The 20,964-nt window shown below is 54.0% G+C and overlaps 7 protein-coding genes across 7 annotated transcripts; 3 read left to right on the top strand and 4 right to left on the bottom strand.

Annotated features, from left to right (window-relative positions):
* Window positions 1-365: 365 nt before the first annotated feature.
* On the bottom strand, window positions 366-2,737 carry J7T55_009544 (uncharacterized protein; the record flags this gene model as incomplete). Its single annotated transcript, XM_053132613.1, has 2 exons — window positions 366-2,429; window positions 2,498-2,737. The coding sequence occupies 2 exons, from the start codon at window positions 2,735-2,737 to the stop codon at window positions 366-368; spliced, it is 2,304 nt and encodes a 767-aa protein (XP_052989376.1).
* Window positions 2,738-4,234: 1,497 nt separating this feature from the next.
* Window positions 4,235-4,891, top strand: J7T55_009543 (uncharacterized protein; the record flags this gene model as incomplete). The annotated part of the gene is made up of 3 exons (XM_053132612.1): window positions 4,235-4,293; window positions 4,346-4,619; window positions 4,679-4,891. The coding sequence occupies 3 exons, from the start codon at window positions 4,235-4,237 to the stop codon at window positions 4,889-4,891; spliced, it is 546 nt and encodes a 181-aa protein (XP_052989375.1).
* Window positions 4,892-5,859: 968 nt separating this feature from the next.
* Window positions 5,860-10,646, top strand: J7T55_009542 (uncharacterized protein; the record flags this gene model as incomplete). Its single annotated transcript, XM_053132611.1, has 3 exons — window positions 5,860-5,998; window positions 6,103-10,187; window positions 10,245-10,646. The coding sequence occupies 3 exons, from the start codon at window positions 5,860-5,862 to the stop codon at window positions 10,644-10,646; spliced, it is 4,626 nt and encodes a 1,541-aa protein (XP_052989374.1).
* A 665-nt stretch (window positions 10,647-11,311) lies between these two features.
* J7T55_009541 (mediator of rna polymerase ii transcription subunit 10) lies at window positions 11,312-11,893 on the bottom strand (the record flags this gene model as incomplete). Its single annotated transcript, XM_053132610.1, has 2 exons — window positions 11,312-11,793; window positions 11,854-11,893. 2 exons carry the CDS (start codon window positions 11,891-11,893, stop codon window positions 11,312-11,314), a joined length of 522 nt encoding a protein of 173 aa, XP_052989373.1.
* A 755-nt stretch (window positions 11,894-12,648) lies between these two features.
* J7T55_009540 (uncharacterized protein) lies at window positions 12,649-15,624 on the top strand (the record flags this gene model as incomplete). Its single annotated transcript, XM_053132609.1, has 4 exons — window positions 12,649-13,827; window positions 13,907-14,196; window positions 14,381-14,611; window positions 14,664-15,624. The coding sequence occupies 4 exons, from the start codon at window positions 12,649-12,651 to the stop codon at window positions 15,622-15,624; spliced, it is 2,661 nt and encodes an 886-aa protein (XP_052989372.1).
* A 427-nt stretch (window positions 15,625-16,051) lies between these two features.
* Window positions 16,052-17,505, bottom strand: J7T55_009539 (uncharacterized protein; the record flags this gene model as incomplete). Its single annotated transcript, XM_053132608.1, has 2 exons — window positions 16,052-17,378; window positions 17,441-17,505. The coding sequence occupies 2 exons, from the start codon at window positions 17,503-17,505 to the stop codon at window positions 16,052-16,054; spliced, it is 1,392 nt and encodes a 463-aa protein (XP_052989371.1).
* Window positions 17,506-18,789: 1,284 nt separating this feature from the next.
* On the bottom strand, window positions 18,790-20,964 carry J7T55_009538 (uncharacterized protein; the record flags this gene model as incomplete). The annotated part of the gene is made up of 2 exons (XM_053132607.1): window positions 18,790-20,868; window positions 20,923-20,964. The coding sequence occupies 2 exons, from the start codon at window positions 20,962-20,964 to the stop codon at window positions 18,790-18,792; spliced, it is 2,121 nt and encodes a 706-aa protein (XP_052989370.1).

The raw sequence follows: 20,964 nt of genomic DNA, 5'->3' as shown, positions 1-20,964 counted from the left end.
TTTTTGTAATTTCCTCAACAATCATATCAACACACCAATGAGCGTTCCACCATGTTTTCCGTTCCCCTGAATCTAGGCCATTGTCGGTTTCTTGCTTTCACAAGCGCTCGCCTCATTCGTGGTGGCTCCAAAGCACCTCATCGTCAACGCTGAGATGCGTCAAAACCCAGAATCACCAATGCAGTGACTGCAAAGGGTAGTGGTCGCTAATGGAAATACCTTGGTCGAGCCTGAGGTGCTGGTCTGTGTCGTCGGTACATATGGGCAAGCGCCTGTGCCAGAATGGTCCTCTGCAAAACAATATGCTTCTCCTGATGGTAGACAATGTCTTGAGCCAGGCAGCCAGGGTCCGCGTCTCTTCTGCATCAATTGAACTCGCGGATGTCGCCAGGTCCACTACAATCATGCTGCCAGACAGTGTTGTCAAACCATCCTCCCTTCATGCCGTATTTGACCTTGCGAGTAAGGTCCGTTGTGTTGACATAGAGAAAGTTCATTTCCTGAAGCAGCCCCTTGCACCAACTAAAGTCTGGATCGCCTTTGAAAGAGGCCATCTCCACAAAGACGCGCGCATAGTCCCGCATGTTGTAGCCAGCGTCGGCACAGGCTTTGGAGCCATTGAGGTTGTACCACTTGTACCAGTCTACGTTGTGCATAAATTTCGAGCAGCATCGTAAGAGCCTGTGCAGGATGCAGCGGCCGATCCCAAGGCGGCGGCTTGAGTGTTCGACAAAGAAGTGGACTTTTCCGTTGAAACGACCAACGCTGGTGTGAAAGTTGCCCGCCAGTCCTGGCGTCAGCAGTGTGATCAAACCAAAACCCAGAATCTTGACGGAAGATGGCTGATTCAATGGCGCTGCTGTGCCATCTACATGAGGGCTTGTCTGCCCCGATTGTTTGTAGGGGCCGCGGGTACGAACAGGCTTGGACTCTTTTCTGCGGGAGGTGGAGTCTTTTGGCGCTGCCCCTTTCACTGCGACAATAAATGGTGTTCCAGTTGCTTCACAATCCGAGAACATGCGTTGGATGTCTCGAAGAGTCAAAGGTTGGGCATCCAACGCCTGATGGCCGTGCTCCACTTCCCAATTGTATATGTCGAGGATCTGAGGTAGATCATCCCGCTCGACAGGTCGGAGGAAGCAGAGAATGCGAGGCTCTCGTTGGTCCTGACGCTGGGGCTCACCAAATGCAGTGGTTGTCTGGTCAGGTGGCTGTTCGGTTCCAAGAGACGAGCGTCCGAGATGGCTGGGAGGATCCTGCTGCGTGGGTGGGATAGTGACACGCTTATATTTGCCATCCAGGTAACGCTCACTCCGCTTTGCTTCCATCTCTTCCCGATGCGCCATACGCTTTCGCAACTTTTCGGCTTCCATGATCACTTTGACTTCAGCCGTGCCCGACATGCGGCGAGCTAGCTCTTCTGGAGTGCTAGAGTCCTGCGAATTGACTGTAGTCTGCGGGTAGTCAACAGGCGACACCAGAGCGCCGGTCTGTGGGTCGATATCACACTCCCAGTGTGTCTCAACCTCTGGATCCAGGAAGTAAGCCAGAGGTGGAGGAGTGAAACGAAGGCTTTCAACCCAGTCACTGCAATACTGAGGCAGCCAGCCTTTCTTGAAGGAATCCTCAGACCCGTCATCATCGCTTTCGGGGATGCTGTGGTAATCCTTCCAGGCGTGCTTGTTAACCCATCCTGTGCCATCACCCTTGATCACGATGTCCATTTCATCAGCGATGCTTCCGCGGACGTCTTTCAAGACAGGTTTGAGGGAATCAGTATTATCACTGCTATCGAACTTGACAGACATGCTTGAAGACGGGAGTGAGTGAGAGTCGTGATTTGACGGGTTGCTGGGTTGCCACATCTTCTTGTTGATCTTGGGATCGCGATGATCTGTCTGGTATGTCTGTTGGGTTGTCTTCTCTGCTTGAGCTCTGCGGCCGTCTTGGGCAGTGTGGTTGATTGCGAGCCAAGCGTCACGGGGAGACTCAACCCTAGACCTTCTCTTTGCATCAAGATTCATCTTCTGCGACACAACCTTCTGCAGGGCAGGATGCATGTATTTGAGAGATCTGCGGAAAGGTGCATGATGTGCTGAATCTTGGTGAGCTGGAGGAGGGGAAATGGCCTCCTCCGACGCCACGCTCGAGAGAGGCTCGCGATGACCAGCGCTGGAAGAAGAAACATTAGCCACGGTTGAGGGTGGCTCGTAATGGCCAGCGCTGGAGGAAGGCACATTTCGGTCAAATACCACCATCCGCCGGTCACGCAGATCCTCTTCCCAGGTCGGTAGCTGGACAGAGGGCGCAGGAGTAACTTGCGAGGCCACTTGCGAAGCCATCTGCGAAGCCGCGACATTTTGCGAGGACCAACTTCTCTCGTGTGGCTGGCTATCAGAAGCCAGTGCGGAAGGTGGGGTGTTAGGTCCCTGTAAAAAGTTAGTGTTTTCTCGCAACTCAACGATTATGCAAAAGGGGGCAGGAGCAAAGTACTTACAGTAGTTCTGGGGGTACGATCGGGCGTATGCTCACCCGTGCTCTCCTGCTGCTTCAAGAGATGGGGTGGTAGACCGCCTTGGACATGCGGGTGCGTGCTCTTGCTGGTCTTTTGAGACTTCGGTGCAGTGTTCTCTAGGTATTTCTGAAAGAGCTTGGTGCTTTCATCAATGCTGTTGATGGCTTGAGCACGCTGGTGTGCATTGGGAGGACCCCAAGCATGACTGCCAGTATCCACCATCCTGTATGACCGAGAAGTTACACAGTCTGCGATGGATCAAAGGTCAGATACAGGTGCGTTTGGGGCAAGGGCCTCAGTTGCAATGGAGGCGATGATTCGACTCACCTTGGTATGTTTTGTTGCACTTCCTCGCGAGCCCGGAGCGTGACACCTCTGTGTGAAGGCGCGGACCAATCGAGATGATCCCTTTTTACGCTGTTAGCAGGGCGAACAAATGAATGGAGGATACCAAGGTCATGGGAATGATAGTTATGATACAGTGACAATGTCGCATGAAGCCCAGGTGTAGGAAGAGGTTCGGTCTTAGCTGCTTACCTTGAGAAAGAAGTGAGGGCGGAGAGAGAGGTTGCCTGAAAAGCAGAAACCTACAAACGTACAGATCGATGTGTTCAGCGAGGATGAAGGTTGCTTCTGAAAGCAACGAGACGCGATCCACGAAGACCAGACTTGTTCTGGAAGGACAGACGTGATCTGAAAGGGAAAAATTCAGGATTGCAAGGCGACCTTGGATTTCAAGGAAACAGGGAAGCTTATGGCTTTGCAAGCTACCAAAAGAAGGAAGTGTGCAAAGTGCAAGTGGGCGGTAGGTGAGGGAGAGGTGTGCTCAGGAGTAGCTCCTTCCTTGGTCAGGGGACGAAAGTTGAAGGAGTGGCGGGGGAAAAGTGCAGACCTGGATGGGAAGCTTGATCTTGAACCTGCTACCTTGGTTCATATCAAGTCCAGGTGCTTAGACAGATGGCAGCCCTTGAAATTTCAGTACTTGGAAGATTGCAAGTGGTGCAGTGATCCCCAGTATCCGACAAAGCACAAAAAACAGTCTGGCCAAGATGAAGTGCCCTCGTGCCTCAATCGAAATCATCACTAAAGTGCTGCTCCTAACACCTTTCCCCATGCAGACAGACAGATGTGTTCACAGTATTCAAAGATTATGAAGTTTTCCTCAACACATAGTGTAGCGTTTGACTTGAGCAGGAGTGTTCTTCCTACCAAGCAGCCAACAACTCCTAGGAATCTTTAGCCTCGTGAGACCCATTTACATCTTTCCATTTGCCGTCGATAGTCTTGCTTATCAATCCTCATGTGCTGTAATAGCCTTCATCATCGCTCATGAGCCACCTGGCCTAAGGGCTCTGCATCCACCAAGTGCCTTTGTTTGCCTTCAATCATGATACTGACCAATACCCTTTCGTAAACGGACTCGGAAAGATGAGGGAAGAAAAAATGCTTTCTGGTTGGCAATGAAGTCATACATCCAAGCCTATAAGATCCGATACACTCATACCAGCTGGCCTACAAGAACAAAATTCACACGTCGTCGTTTTGTTTTCATCGCAGCCGCTTGAGGTCGGGGAAAAGGGGGCGGCGATTAGGTAATCCTACCGCCGAAGCTCTGTGAACTCATCCACTAGGAAGCTGAAAGTCTCGAAATTCCAAGGTTACGAGAAACGAACCCGTGATGCTGAGGAACACCCTCGCGTCGCGCAACGTCAAGGAAAAATGCTTTCCATACTGAGGAAAGCAAGGTTGAAGGACAAGGAGCTGAGGGTCCTGATGCTGTGAGTACCCGCTCGCAGGGGCAACGTTCAAAGGTTCTAACACTTCAGGCAGAGGACTAGATAATGCGGGCAAGACGACCATAGTCAAGAGGATCATGGGAGAGGACGTGAACACGGTCAGCCCAACTCTAGGCTTCATCATCAAGACCATCGACTACGAGGGGTACAAGTTGAACATATGGGACGTCGGAGGCCAGAAGACGCTCCGATCATACTGGAGAAATTACTTCGAGAAGACAGACGCCCTCATCTGGGTGGTTGATGCGACAGACAGGTTGAGGATCGAGGACTGCAGAGCGGAACTGCATGGGTTGCTGCAGGAGGAGGTGTGTCGCCTTTCCCTTGCAGTCAAGAAAACGGAGCCAAGCTGACTCGAGGGGCACAGAGATTATCTGGAGCGTCTCTGCTGGTGTTTGCCAACAAGACTGACGTTCAGGGGTGCATGACAGGAGAGGAGATGGAGGAGGCCTTGAGGCTGAGGCATATCCAGACGCACCAGTGGAGGATATTGCGGTGTAGCGCCATGACTGGGGAGAACCTCAAGGAGGGCTTAGCGTGGGTCGTCGAGGACGCAAAGGCGAGGCTATTTCTCTATTGATGTGTGGATATGCCGAAGGAAGACTGCCGACGATCACCGCCCCTAAGGACATGGGACGCGATGGCCGTGGGCTGAGAACCTGACAGCAGCAGAATGCATAGCTAGTCTCGTTGGCGCGTGCCGTCCCCATCCTTTGGGAGCAGCACACTATATTTGCAACGTGGCCACTGCTTTTGCAGCTTTCTGCAGCTTTTGCTGTACCACCCGAGAGAGAGAAGGTTTCATCCTACCACAGTATTTTGTGCAGCTGACTCTGCAGGTATCTACCATGCAGATACCTGGGTAGATCGAAACCTTCCGACAGGACTCGCTGGATGGACGGACGAAACAACCGTCCCAATTTGTTTGGAACCGGTTGCAGGCCGTCTTAGCGCGTCATTGGGCGGGCCCTGGGCTGCTGGCTGGTGGGGGGTTGCTCTGGGAAATAGTGGGAATAAGCCCACTTGCATGCTGCCCGACCTGTCGGCCTGCCCAGCGATTGACTGTGCTTTTTTGGTGGTATTGTTGTTGTTGTTGTTGAACCCTGTAGTCGCAGAGGCTTTGCGCAGACTGCTGTAAGTGTGCGCTGCAGTGCCGCAATCCGTCACCTCCAACATCCTGGAAACTGCGCCCAGTCGACGCCTGTTGGGTTCCTGGTTGGCCTGGTTGGGCAGCCTGCAAGAGGAACAGCACGCCACCTCGGCCTCGCTCTGGCACGCTAATGTAGGTCCCGGACCATTCTCTTCTTGCACATAAGACATTTATGACTTGGAATAAACCTTGAAGCCTTCCCTACACAAGCCCACTGCCATGTACATGTGCTAGTCGTCAAGGATACACAACGGTCAACTCCCTTGTTTACAGTTCGTCTGAGCGCAGCCAACGGCAAAGTCCAGCTCGCGTTTTCGTGTCTGTCCGTGTCGTGCCAATGTCGCCGGCAGCCAATCGAGCATTAGCCCTCCAACGAACCCCACGATCCCTTCCCAACAATGTCAGACGAGGTTTCCAACTTTTTGCGATCAGTAGAGGAATTGAACCACGGACGACACGAGGAAGAAGAGGCGCGCTCTAGGGAGCTTGAAGAGAAGCTGCTGCAGCAGAGAAAGGAGCGCCAGGCCCGCCGTGAAGGTAAGCCACGTCGAGCTGACATGACTTGAGCGTTGACTTGCCTCGAGCTGAGCTGAGCTGAGCCGCTGCTGGACCATTGTTGACGTTTGTTCTCGGATGTCTAGAGCGTGCTCGGTCCATCTCCCCGCAAAAGTCATCACCGGCCAACACCCCACCGCCATCTGCGCGACACAGGGACTCGACACCTCAGCCGGTAGAGGTATCATCTCCCATCCCAGATCTCTCTGCGAAACTACAGAATCAAATTGGTGCTGCTCCGCCGTTGTCTGCCGACGCGATGGATCTGCCCTCACCGCGCTCTGTCTCTCCCACGAAGGAGACTGTTCTCGACCTCGAACCCAACCGATCTAGTGCCGCATACAACTCACCGCCATCTAGTGGCGTGCCGGCGAGAACACCTACTTTATCGTGGCAGCGACGACCGCAGTCGCAAGGACCAGATCGCCCTAGGTCTCGTCCACTGTCTATGGTCGCGGCTGAGAATGCCGCTGCCCGATCAAACACACCTCCTGCGGAGGCCGTTTCTCCCAGCCAGACCCCTTCTCGCGACCAGATCTCACAAGCCTTGGCTTCCAAAGACCCTGCCTGGTTCCGTCAGACCGCTGACCGCGGTGCGACTTCTGCTGCATACCGCAGAAATCAGGTCGAGGACGACGACACCGTCGATGTAGCCTCTTCTCGCTCCCAACTGCCTGGCATGTCGCAAACAACTTCTACCGAGACCGAGAAGGACCCAGTCCGAGAGCGCCCACTTTCACAGGCTAGCTTGGGCCGGCTTGGCTCTCCATTGCTCACAACAGATGCGCTGAAGCTGGGCCCGCCTGCGGATATCCAGACAGCCAGGGATGGAAGCTCGTCAGGCCAGACCTCGCCAACGCGACCAGCGTCTCCAACAAAGGGCATGGGTGGCTTCGTCCAGAGTGCCATGATGAAGCGAACGGACAGTGTCAAGAGATGGAGCGTCACAACTCCGGGTCTGCAGCGTGGCAACACCTCTGCGAACCGAAATAGTATGGACGGTAAGAATGGTGCCACTAGCCCAGGGCCAGAGCCTACCTCGCGGCCTGTGAGCAGATCCAGGGACAGCACTTCAAGGCCGACCTCTAGTCATGCCAAGGATTTGGCCGCTGCAGCTGCTGATGCCATTTCCCCTGAGGACAATCCATCCGAGCCTTCCAAGCTTGAGCCTCCAGTTGACGATACACCGCCAACAAGTCCCTCAAAGACTATGGACCCAAGAAGGTGGAGTCCAACAAAAGGTTCCTGGCTCGACGCAGCTTTGAATAAGCCCGAGTCACCAAAGCCGAAGCCTGCAGCGCCCCCAAGCAACCAGCCCGCATGGATGGTGGAATTGAACAGGGCGAAGGCCGAGAGAGCCAAGAATTCTAGTGTTGATCTCGGCCGAGCTGGCTCTACCGTTAAGAAGCACGAGGTCAAGACTGGTGGCCTAGTACGGCCAGCACCGATGGGCACGGCTGTGAAGCCCCCCAGTCTAACAGGTCCTATGTCGCCAAGCCTAGGAGGTGACAAACCGTTGACACCGGGTCTTCGCAGCGGTGTGACGAGGAGTGATAGTATCACAAGGATTAGTCCCGCCAGCGAAAAGCCTGGTATCGGCACTGAAGAGCTAGGCCGGCGGAACTCCGCCATCAGCCCTATTGCCAAGGACAAACCAGAGACGCCCCCTCAGAGTAACTTCCGAGCTGGTTTACGACCTAGGGGTACCACAATCGGCAAAGACAGTGGCGATAGGGAACCAGTGAATGAGCTAGCGAATGTGTTCGGTCAGCTGCGGAAGACGAAGACGCAGAATTACGTTGCTCCAGATGTGTTGAAGGACAACATCACGAAAGGCAAAAGCGCTTTGAACGTGACTGGTGGACCAAGACCCTACGAAAAGAAAGATGAGTTCAAGGATGCAATCTTGAAGAAAAAGGCAGACTTCAAACAAGCCAAAGAGGAAGGCCGTGGTATTGCAACCAACCAAAAGTCACCAGAGGAAAAGGCGATTCCCGAGGGGCTGGCGAGACGAGCTACGATCACCCGTTCCGGCTCTTCTCCACATGGATTTCACTCACGGGATCCTTCGACTGCAAAATCCCCGTCGGAGTCGTCCGCGAGACCTTTCGAGTCGTCAAGATCAAGTGTGATCTCGGTGACCTCGCCTCGGGAAACCAACGTAGACACAGCTCCAGTCAAGGCCGAAAACAAGGAAGCAATGCCGTCACCAAGCAGGCCGGAGGTAAGCACACCTGGTCGACTCCAGAACAAATTCGGTGACAGTGGCAAAACCTTAGCGAATCGATTCAACCCAGCCTTAGCCGGACTGCTAGCTCGTGGACCTCCCGGGATGGGCGGCGCAGGACCAAATGTCCCCGGCGCTTCCTCAGGACCGAGTGCCTCCTCTGGGAGCGAGCCGGGACCAGGACCTAAGCTGGAACACATGACCAAGGGACGCGCCCGCGGCCCACGCAGAAAAGCCCCGACGTCGGCAAGCAAGCCGGTGGGAGCTGATGACCCGGAAACAGCAGCCACACCAGAGACAGTAATCACTCCAAACGTAGCACCCACCCCAGAGACAACAAAGACCCCGGAGGCGACGACCATTCCGGACGCTGCTCCCCAGAGGACAGTGCCTCTGGAGAGAGCAGTCACACCTGCGACCCCGTCTCCACCAACGCTGGTGCAGGAGCCAGAGCCAGAGGCAACCGCATCGCAAAAGTCGTCCATCAAATCCCCTGTTGTTTCGCCGACCAGCACACGGGATAGCGGCGTGATATCGTTGGTGGACTCATCGAAGAGGAAACTTGCGGAGCAGAGACCTGTGTCTGCAGGCACGAGAATTGCATTGGTGGACTCATCGCAGCCACGAGTCACCAGCCCTCCTTCTCCCAGGAAAATCCAGGAGCAGGTTTCTGCTCTTTCATCAAAATCCCAGGTGATTGAGGAGAAGAAGGAAGATGCCCCACCGCCATCTCCACGGAAGCTTGACGTGAAGAGAATGTCCAGGTTCTTGGATGAGGCTGGGCCGCAGTCGCCCAAAAATGAGCCGGAGCCAATCCGTTCGCCCTCCTCGCCGAAGAAGACCTTTGGAAGCCCAGCATCCCCACGAAAATTGCCTTTTGAACCTGAGAAAGGCGACTCGCAATCAGCTTTTCCCGTGAGCAATGGAGCACCTTTGTTTAATGGATCCGCTTCGCCCAAAAAGACTCAGCCCCAAGTCGACAAGCCCGTGCCAGAGCCTTTAACTCTGCGTCCGAGATCGCCCACCAAGACCCACGCAACGCGAGATCTGCCTTCGCGTTCAAGCACACCCGCTCATGCCTCTCCCTTGGCGACACCCACAAGGTCCCCATCGAAGAGTGCGGGTGATGTGTCTTCTATGATCCATGGTTTCTTTGGCAATGAACGGCCGAAACGGAACTACCAGGTCGATGCAGCTGAGATCCTCATGAATCGGCCCAAAGGCGGTTCTAGAGTACAAACACACAAAGCACAACTCTTTCAAGTCACGGAACAGGGCAAGAAAATCCCTGTTCCAAGTCATTATGAGCGCATATTGTTCGAGCGCGAGATGTACATCTGCTCTCACACCTTCACTGATGAGTCACGAAAGAGGATATCCGAAGTGTATTTCTGGGTTGGTGACGAGGTTGCGCCATCTGCGGTCGAGGATGCTCAGATTTTTGTAAACAGGGAAGCAAAGTCAATGGGTGGTACCTTGATCAAGATGCGTCAGGGCAAGGAGACGGCCGAATTTATCCAAGCCCTCGGCGGCATTGTCATCACACGGCGCGGCTCAAGCAACAAGTACGATTCGCTTGCGTCGAACATACTTTGTGGTCGGCAGTACATGGGCCAGATTGTCTTTGACGAGGTGGACTTCAATTCGTCCATTCTCTGCTCCGGTTTCCCCTATCTGATCACTCAGCAAGGAAAATGCTACTTGTGGAAAGGCAAGGGCGCTGGAGTCGACGAGCTGAGCTGCGCAAGGCTGATAGGCATGGACCTCGCGCTGATGGGCGAGTTAATTGAGATGGATGAAGGTCAGGAGCCGGACACATTTTGGGATTTTTTCGGTGGCGACCGGAAGACGGGATTGAACTCTGCGGATCACTGGAGGCTGAAGCCGAGTTATGAGAAATACTGCGGAAGGCTATTCTGCTCGGATTCAGCCGCTCAAAAGCAGGTACGTTACCGCGATCTCGCCGTTGCTTTATGAATACTTTGTGCTGACAAGCCCCAGATCACCGAGATCAATCCTTTCAGCCAACTTGACCTTTCCTCGGACCGAATTTACGTCCTCGACGCGTTCTTCGAGATGTATGTTATAGTCGGACGCGAGTCACAAGCTCAATATGGCTCCTTCCGCAATGCCCTCGACTTTGCTCAAGAATATGCCATCCTCGCCGCTGGTATGGAAGATCGGCCATTCGTACCCGTCTCAACAATCGTCATGGAGGGAATACCACGGGACCTGAGGAGCGTCTTCCGCAAGTGGAGGGATGACTTGAGTCCAACGAAGATGCTGCCGCCGTCGTCTGGCGGTGGAAGTGCAGGCGGACATCGATCGCCTCTGAAGAGGGCCAGAAGTCTGAGGATCCTGCCGCTGACGCAAGCGTTGCAGGTGTTGGGCAACTCGGAGTAGGAGTCTGAGAGTAGTAGTGTGGATGGCAGAGAGCACACGCAGGCGAGAGTCGGTACTATTATTATGGCGAGTCTGCGATCAGCTCGCCCTGTAGATTTCTGTACACATTGTGGTCAGGCCAGAGTTCTCATAGACGGCCGCTCGGACTCATCGCCGTCGGGCCTCCGTGCCCCTGGGTGGAGGCAGCGTGTTCATTGTGGATTTTGAGAGTGCTGCTTATATACCTATTTGTATTTCGGGCTGCGTATGATGTACAAGCAGGGAAAGTAAATGAAGGAGCAAATTACTGTGCTTGCAGAAATTGTGTTTGTTCACCATAACGTGCGGCGTTGGTACCATCGTCCACCATACAGTACAGCCCATCAGGCCCCTCGTTCAGTGTCTCCTTGTAGATGCCACTTGCGGAGTGTCGAGGCGCTACCGTACAGACTTGGGTACCACATCAACTCTATGCGGAAAGAAATCTGGGTATCATTTTTCGGTCAATTGACCGAAGCCACTATAAAACTCCGTAAATGCCATTAGTCCGTCCTGTTCTGATTCTCGTCCAAGTCGAGGTTTCCTACGCCATCATAGTCCCCAGCAAGTTCCGGTTCCGGACCTGATTGGACAACCTCGTGCACCAACGGCTCACATCTTCAAGCCATCCCGAATCAGAAAACCCCTCACTGCCCGGCTTCCTCCTTGAGCGGCCACTCACCGCCCGTCCCCTTGACGACCTGCGCGACGTCGTCCCGCAGCTCGGGCAGGGCCTCGCCCATCTCGCGGGCCAGGACGTCGCGGAAGGAGGCGAAGGCGTGCATCTTGCCGCGCATGAGCTGGTTCTGGCGGCGCACGAGCTCGACGAACTCGCGCGTGTAGATGTCCGGGTTGCGGCCGCCCTCGACGTACTGGATCAGCTCGTAGGGCAGCGAGGGCAGGTTCTCGGGGGCCGCCGGGTGCGTGGCCACCCGGTGGATGGCCTGCAGGGCCGACGACAGCTGCGTCAGCTGGCTGGCGAGCACGTCGCGCGTGGGCGGCGCGTTGCTGGCGGCGCGCAGGGGCGTGCCGTTGCCGTTGGAGCTGGCGGCCGGGGCGGTGTGCGAGTCGTAGTTGGGGACTTGGATCATGATCTCGTACAGGATCTGGATCACGTCCTTGAGCTGGCCTGGGGTAAAGGTTAGCTGGGTGTCTGGAGTTTGCGGTGCAGTATTGAAAGGTCACTCACGCTCGACAGTATTGTGGTCTGGGTATTCCAGTGGCGCCATGGTTTCGACTTTGTGTTGCGACGGACTGCTGTATTCTTGGGAGTCTTGAGAATAGGGACTTTGTGTGAAGCGTCCGCGGGTAGAGGGAGCTTGGAAATGGATTGACAGATGATTTTAAGCGGTCAGAAGGCCACGAGAGCTACAGGAAACGATGCGACCGCGACGTCAGAGCCAGTTTAGGTTAAAGTCGACGTTGAAGTTGACGTTGAAGTCAGAGGAGGCTGAAAGCCAGAATCCGGGGTTGCTTGGCAGGGGTGGGTCATGCAGGGAGCTTGGGCCCGTGCCGTGAAAATGGGCGGCCGTTGTCACTGCTTGCTGACTGCTCAATTTTGTAACGGCAGACACCACATTGCAACTCCTGCGAACTATCGGATAATCATACGAAGATACAATTCATGTAAATCCAAGAGGCCTTTGTCTTTTCTCTGCTCGTGATTACTAGAAATGGAGTAGATACGACGTCTCTGTAATGTTGCCTTCAAAGTGGGCCTGTTTCTTTCCAAGTATTGCTTTCGCCTTTTTTTCTGCAAAGGACTTCTGGAAGAAACTGTTTTGATTCAACAGGGCCACTCCCCTGGGAGTCACTTAATAAGTAACTTTCAAGGGTTTGAGTGTACTTGTCTGGCAATGCTCAGGGTCACATTTGCAGTACGTTTGAATTGACGCGTCGATCTGTGCTTTTGACGCGTCTTTAACTCTTTCTCGCCTCTGTCCCTGACTCAGCGGAGCTTCAGCATGGTCCATACCTGTCCAGAATGTCATACGGCATGAGCGTCTACGGACGCTTTTCGAGCTCTAATATTGGGGAGGGACTGAGCCCCGCCTGTCTTGCCTGGAAGAAAGAGCTCCATCAAGACCTCGAGTCTATCCACGCTGTTGGAGACTTCGCCGTCCACAATATTCATCAGCAATTCGTCAACCCCGGGCTTGAAGTTGCTGGTTGCCCCATTCCGCTGCCTCTGATCCCGTTGCTTGCCGACCAGATCAAAGCTGTCGCGAGCTTAGCTTCCTGCAGAAGCGGTGACGATACGGTGGTGGACAACTTCAGCCGACTCACTTGGGAGCTCAATCATGACCAATTTCGCGCGGCCAACCCTGCGTGGCCGGCATTCTTGGAAACAATTAAGCAGGGTGCATCTCAAAGTCTTGGTTTGGACGCGTCCGATATAAACGTTGAGCTAGACAAACTTCTCCTGTACGAGAAAGGCTATTCTTGCAGGCGCCATGAGGACTCAGACAGGACGCCAGGGGTTGTTGGACGTCTCATCCTATGCCTACCCTCCGAGCACGCAGGAGGGCAGGTTCACCTCACCTACGCCGGAAAGGAGCATGTGTTTGCCACCGCCCTCTTTTCAGAGTTCGATCTCTCGTCCCTTGCTTGGTATTCTGATGCCACACATGAGGTCAAGGAGATTACTGCAGGGCACCGCCTGGAACTCACCTACAAGATAATTCAAATGTCAGGCTTCGAGAAGTCAGCCGAATTCTTTATCAAGCAGCAGGCGCAGCTCAAGGAGAAGATTGCCAGGTGGCCTGGAGACTTGAACAAGCTTGTGCATTTCCTGGAACACAGGTATTCGCAAAGGAGTTTGTCTTCACGCAATTTGAAAGGACGCGATTGGGCGGTCTATGAGGTGTTGTCAACTGTGTGCTCCGCGGCTGGTATTTACGTCCTCTTTGGCAACATCACGAAGAAAGAGTGTGATCAAGATTCTGACTCAGAGTATTATCGCGATGATGGCGAGGGAATGGGCATCTATCTGGACTATTTGTGCACTGCCGAGGGAAAGAAAATTGCCTCGGGCGTCAAGATGTCTGAGCAACACATCCTGGTAGCCGATCCTTACACCAACCGCTCAGCTGACAGCGAAAGTGAGGGCGAGGATCAGACCGAAGAGGATGGCACTCCAGGCACACTGAAATACCACAATTCCGTAAGTTTCAGTGGCCATGTTTCGGTTACTTTGTTATGTCACTTATTTATCGGGCAGTTGCTAAGAAATTTCTCCATAGGCTGTTGTTCTCATCCCAAGGAACAGGATACACGAGCTATTGGGCTTTGGTGTCGATATATGGGCCACGTTGGCACTTTTCGCCAATGATCAGAAGAGGAACCCCAGAGATGCAAGTATTCCAGTTGATATGCTGAAGCTCATGGATAAGATTCTCGACTTCGGCCTTCCGCCTGCGGGAACGATGCGCCCCAAGACACCCGGAGTTCCTGCACAGATACTCACGGGCCTTGCTGTCATGAGGAATGCGTGGAATCTCAAGGACATCCCACTATACCGCAAAGCTATCCGGTATTGTACTGTAGGCGGCAGCATTCCACCAGAGCTACCAAAGCGGATTGCCACACTTATAAACCAATCATCAACGCCACAAGAAGTGGATTGGAACACATGGTCTGAGATACCCCATTCACATTGTTATGGAATCAGCTCGCTTTGATCGTTGACTGCTTTCTGACATCGAAACAACTCCTAGTCTCGGTGGCCTCCTAGATCTTCCCTTCGATTTGACCCGCATCTTCGCCGCTCTCAACGACTTTGAGAAAGCCCTTGAGAAGGAGGATTTTCAAATCTGCTTTCGTATCTGGGTAGCGCCAGTGAAGCGCACCAAGTTCGAGTCACAGGTGCATTTAAACGTGCATGACCATGATTTCATCGAAGAGCTAGCACACTCTCTGTGGCATGACCACGTCTGGGTTGAGCAAAAGTGAGTATATGCGAAAGAATGACTTGCAACTTGACGCTGACTCTTCCTGCAGGCTCATACCTAAGTTAGAAATCTGTGAAGATAGAGCGCTTGTGAGCAAAATCATCAAGACTCTAGCCGACAAGGACAAGCGTGGCACGCTGCCTGGCTCTGAAGAAGCGGCAAGGAGGGTTTTGAACACGCAGCTACAGCGGCTGTGTCTCGGTCCTATCAACTTGATGTCGCTTCAAGACCAACAAGCCGCCAACGAAGTAGACAGGTTCATCGAACTTGTCGGCGTTTGCCTCGCATCTGGCTTCACAGACGAGGCCCTCAACTTAACGCAAAACATAAAGCCGAACCCGCGTCAGCAGCAACTTGAGCGCCACCATGGGCCGGTTCACTTTATGAACCAGCCAAATCTCGCCCTCAAGCTCGTGCGCAGACTGGGCGACCTGCTGGAACTGCACAAGGCGCCGTTCATGGAGTCCCTGCGGAACGTCTTTGAGGACCTGCTCCGCAACTACGCGCTATCTCCGTTTCCAGTCTACCCGACTCGCTCGGTTGGCTGGGCACACCGGCCGAGGGGTTGCAACGCAGCCTGCGGAGCTTGCAGGGACCTGGACCTGTTCCTCACTGACCCGCAGCAGCAGGTAGGCCGGTTCTGGCTCCTCAAGAAGGCCCGGGATCACGTGGAAATGCGCTTGCCACGGGGCTTCTTCAGGCTTACGGTGGATCCCGGAAGCAAGCCGCACGCCCTCCTCGTCTATAAGATCTCACAAGACGGCGAGTTCCGCGAGGCTGTGGTCGCGTGGGAGAGGAGCGCCGGTTTCCTGCAGAACTCGACAAAAGACCTGCGAAAGGAGCATTTCCGGAAGATCCTGGGCGATGATCTTTACAGGGAGTTGGTCTTACTCGAGGGCCCTCCGGGCTCGAGTATTTCTGGCAATCCCGCTCAGAGCACTGGTGGGGTGAAGCGGGAGGCCGAAGATGAATTGTTGCCTCCTCCTAGGTCTAGGCCGTGGATGATGTGAAAGCAGTATATCTTAATAACAAACAGACGTCCCGTGACTGCACTCAGATGGCAAATATTACCGCTGTACAGTCTGCCCAGAGGCTCATCCAGGAAGTCTGAGTCTGGCCATAATGCTATCTATGCCTATCTCTCCAATCTCTGTCATCTAGAAATGTAGAATATATCCAAGCGTTCTCGTTACCATCACTCGCAGCAAGCAGAATTCTGTTACTTATATATCGAGATGAAGCATTGATTCATTGCAGATGTTGCAAGTCAGCAAATTCCGGGTGGTTACCTACTTCTGAAGAGCAAGCTTACTCCTGTATGGTAGAGCGTGACGGTTGAGAACCAAGTCCTGTTCACTAGCATTGTGGATAATTTTATAGCATTAATTAACGTTCAAAGATACTAATTACTGATTACTTCAAGGTGACCAAAAGCCATCACGAGAAACCAAACACCCTCTTCAGTTGGTCTTGGAAGGTCATCACACGGCCAGGACGCCTATCTCCTGCAAACTCGACCGCACCGTCTCCTCCACCATGGGGATTGCCCTGTGACGCATGTTCATAATGTTTTGTATGGGTCTTTCCGCTGCGCAGTCCATCAGCAGACTTAGATCCATGGACGAGATCAATAGAAGACTGGCCTCCAAGAGATCTCAACGCGGTTTTGGCTGGTGATCTCGCAGCGCCACCAGCATAGCGTTTTACGAATGGGGTGGTCACGGACATGTGTCTATCTTGGAGGCTCGAGGGAAGTAACGTCGACGACCTGTCTTGACTGGACTGGGAAACGTGGCGATCCAGATATTCTGAAGACTCTGACGGAGACTTGGCGTGCTCAACGGAAGCTGATGTGACTGTGGGTGGAGAAGTGGTTTTAGGGGGGCTAATGAAGCGAACGTGCCTGCCAGGTGAGAGGCGATCTGTTTGCAATCTCGAGGACGGGCGCTGGCCTGGTTTCTCGTCGATGAAGGTGAATGGGCGTGACATCTGGACGGCTTTGAACGCAGGTGTAGAAGGGAAATTCGTAGAGTTGAGAATGGTGCTCGACCTCGAAGGGCTAACATTCCGCTTCGGAAACGCGAAGTCTTCAGGTTGTGTGGACCGTTCCTCCGGTGCTAATGGTACTGCTGATCTTACAGGAATCGTGTGAGCCGGAACTGGAGGAGGTGAAGTGGACATTTTGGTGCCGGACTCTATATCAGAGTCTGCGACGCTGGAGTCAGGAGGTGAGAAATAGTCGTCGAGAACCGAGCTTGGACGCTCCGTACAGTCCATTTCATCTGGCCTCTGACTGGGTAGATATTGCATCCATCTAGGGATGGGCTTTGTCTCGCTCCGACGAAAGGCTGGCTCCCCGAGAGGGTCATGCATGGAGACATATATCGGCGAGGGAGTTCGGAACCCATCCTGGCGGTTCGAATCAACTGGAGACTGAAAGGTGCCGACCGGATTATTATGCTCTGATAGTTGATTTGGGGAGCTTCGTGTGTCGTATCGCTCGTCACGAGTTGTTCGGCCCATGCCTTCCTCCCACCGTCTCCTCGATAGGCCTCCATCAAATCGATCGATCCTGCGAAGAGCCATCGGAATCAGATGATCATCGTCCGTTTTCTCCCGAGAGACCTCTTGCACACATTGCCCGCAAAGCGGTATGTCATCAATCTCTCTCCCCTTGCTCCTGTCCATGCCACTTGATAGGCCCGGCTCAGTAAATTCTACATCTTCAAAAAGGTCTCCCACACGCGGGCCCTCGACAACCCTCCTGTCCCCGCAGAGTAAGCAGCCATAGCAGCTCCGATGCCAAAAGCACCACCCAAGGCTCACGCACTCATCTCCACGGAATACAACCTCGCCGCACACCTAGCAGACCGCGAGGTCCAGTAGAGCATTGTAGCACGGCTCGCAGGCCAGACGGGCGTGGGTTCCGACCACTTTTGGTTTGCTCTGAGATTCGGTGGAACTAGACCGCTGAGGGCGCCAGCAGAACGTGCAAATGAATGTCTCCGGCCTACCCGGGGAGGAGACACGTCGAGATGGGTAAGAGACGGCGCGGTTGTGAGTATTGACTACCGCGGGCTGATTAAGGTGTCCATCCCGACCAAAATGGTCAGTGTGTGATGGCAGGTCAGACATATTCAGGATAGAGGGTCGGATGTAGGAGACTTTTCGTGGATATTAAACGAATGAACTTAGATTTATCAGCGACTGAGAGAATTTGAACTGATTGATGTATGATGTTGGAGCGCGAATCTTGCTGCGTTGCTTAGGGACCCAGGGAGCAGCATGGGTGACACTCATTAGAGACGTTGGGAAAAGTGCCAAAGTAGATTATGAGGGGCTCCTTCCGACATATGGCAATTAGTACACAGAAAAGGTAGCGACGGCGGACCGATTTCTAAGGAGGCCAGAGTGAGGTCAATATCTAGGTATCGAACCTGTAGGCACTTAGAAACGTCGACTGCTTTCGAAGTAGGATATGTGAAGGTTGAACACCGTCCTGGACAACGATTAGGTCAATTTGACGCATTCAGTCACAAATCTGACAACAGCCCTCTTATGTAGAATCTCATCTATGCATTCATGCAATCTGGTCCTGCCTGTCCATATTGCTACATCTCCTTTGAAAAAAGAAGACCAAAACAAGTATAACGCCGCAAGTCCTCAGTATGCTCCTTATGACAACCCCTTTTCCTAATCAACTCGAAACTCCGTCGTAAAGCACTCCGTAAGACAGACGATGACTGTAGTGTACAAGGTGCCCTAAGCAACATCCATAGCTGAAGCTACCAGCCGCATCGCGTAACACAAAGACCCGCGGCTTTGAGCAGGCAGAAAGACTCAACCATAGCAAATGGTGAAACCGTTCAGGGTTCTTGTCTGCGGGTCTCAGCCAAGACTATCCATCAGCTTAGATACTTTGGGCTCTCATCATTCCCCCACTCATGAACAATGTGTATCTTGGTGCCTTATGTCCAGAAGACGAAAATCCAGTCTTGCGCAAATGCAGGCGGCGCTCGTATGCATACCTTGAATGCAGAAATGTACAATGCGAAGTACGATAAGCATTGAGCCACGGTTACGTTCGTCCGGGACCAGAAGCGGCAGCCGTAGCCATCAGCTGCTGTAGCGTCCGTGATATGTTTCATCCATAATATCTCTGCCTGTTCCCTGCCTTACTTGCGCTGCTTTGGAGTCGCTAGGTAGGCGAGCCGGCTCATGCTGATTCCAGCGACCTTGCGACCACCGGGTGTAGTGGCTGGGGCTCTCGGCTTGATTGTAGACCTAGCAGGCGTCTTCATCAGATTCTTGCTTGGGCTTCTGACACGTGGCTTCTGCGCCGACGCAAGTCTGGGTGCGACAAGAGCCTCGCCCTCTGGAACACGAGCAGCCTTCATCTTCTTCGCCGCGCGTTCAGCAGCCTCCCTGTCCGCCTCCTCCTCATCGTCCTCGACACGGAGGCGTTTCCTAGCACCCACGCCGTGTGGGAAAGCCTTGACGTCGAAGGGACTCTGGTGGTGGTAGGGCGGCATATTCTCCTTGCCCTTCGGGGCAGCCGTGATGGGCACGTCGGTGGATGGAAATGCACCGGGTATGGCTGGCATGATAGAAGGACGGACCTGGCGCACACTGGATTGTCCGGAGTTGGCACCGAAACCCTTAGGGGAGGAACTGCCAAATCGGATAGTGTGGTCACTGCGGAAGGTGAAGGTGCCGGGAACCGACGGTGGAGCTCGATCTGAATCCTCGGACATTTCATCGTCCATCGAGGAGATGGACTTGGTCTCGGTCGGGGGCTCGGGCAGTGGTCGGAAGCCCGACAGATCGGGGTACGAAACATGGTCAGCCGTGGCGTTGCTCATCACAGAATCGAGAGACGGGTAGTTGACCAGATTGTTGGCCGTCTTCGAGCGAGGAATACCCGACTTGACAGGAGACGGAGAGTTCTGCGCCAAAGCAGCATGCTTGGGTGCAGGGGTGAAGTGACCAGACCTGAAGCTGTTCTTGCCCGGAGTAGTCTGAGGAGCGGGAGGGAGTTCAGTTTGGGCGCGCACAGGAGCGGGTGTCTTGGACATTCCCGCAGTAGGCTTGGGAATACCAGGTCCGCGTGCGGAGCCAATGCTCTTGTGCTTGGCAAACATGGATTTGACCTTATCAAATCGACTCGGGCTTCGCAGCTTGGCTGGTGCTTCCTCCTTTGCCTCACTCGTCGAGCCCAAATCTCCGACGGTTGCAGACTTCTTTAAACCTGTCAAAGTAATCTTTGACGGGGACCTGAGCAACGACCGAGATGTTGTTGGAGTCTTAATCGAAGCTGCCCGTGCAAGGGATGCTTGGGTGGGCGACATGATGTTCGCGACAGCAGACTTGGAAAGCAAAATGCCACGAGGGCCTTTGCCAGGAGTCCTTGGACGAGGGATGTTGCTGTTATCCCACGAGATCGGCCGGTTCGTAGAGGCATCATCGTGAGCACCCTGCTTGGTACGCTTTGCTGGAGATTCTGGATCACAAGTAGGTGTGTGAACCTTCTTGGACGACTTGGATGTCGGGAGCTTGGCGGGAGTGTTGACACCTGGGGTTTCGCTATCGTCGATGTTTGCTTTCGACTGGGAGCGCTTAATGCCCTTCTTGGGTGCTGCGCCAGGGGTGGATTTGCTGGCTCGAAAAGCAGAGGGATGGTTCTCGATAGAATCCATCTTCTTGAAGTCAGCCATATGGACGGCAGAGTAGCGGCCAGCCTTGCCCTTGGGCCGGGCGATCTTGCGCGCGTTGACCTGTTCTTCCTCCACGCGTTCCTGCTCACGCTTAGCTGCGAGCTCGGCCTTGATCTTCGCGGCCTCTTCGCGGATGTCGTTCATCATACGCTTGGCCTCTGGGCCAAGAGCGGCGTCAGTTGCGCTCGGGATGGCGTGTTGCAAAGTGAATGGCGAGGAGGGGGCGTTAGTCTTGGAGGGCGTGGACTGCAGAGCGCCAACACCAATCTTATTGGAGGCTTTGGGCTTGATGTCAGTGAAGCCCAGCCGTAGGGCAGATGACGGTGCTGCCATGGTGGGGTGAACTTTGCTGGGGTGCATCTCGGACATTGGCGGCTTCATGAGGGACTTCGTGGAAGGAGTTCGGGGGTTGATGGCCGGGGAGGACATGATGGCGTTGAGACTCTGGGTGGGCTCGTCGACAGGACTCTCCTCGCGTTCGACGACTGATTCGAGGGGTGCGGAAGGCGGTGCGATGGGTTCGGCCTGCAACGCGCGTGGCTGGTGTGAGCGGTGGCGAGACTTGTTGCGGAGAAGTAGTGTTTGTTTACTTACCCTTGTAGCACTGGCCAGGCGGGCAGATCGACGTCTAGCCAT

Source organism: Diaporthe amygdali, assembly GCF_026229845.1.
Source record: "Diaporthe amygdali strain CAA958 chromosome Unknown NODE_32_length_550834_cov_65_698784, whole genome shotgun sequence".
Classification (NCBI taxonomy): Eukaryota; Fungi; Ascomycota; class Sordariomycetes; order Diaporthales; family Diaporthaceae; genus Diaporthe; species Diaporthe amygdali.
This window is presented reverse-complemented; position numbering and strand designations above follow the sequence as displayed.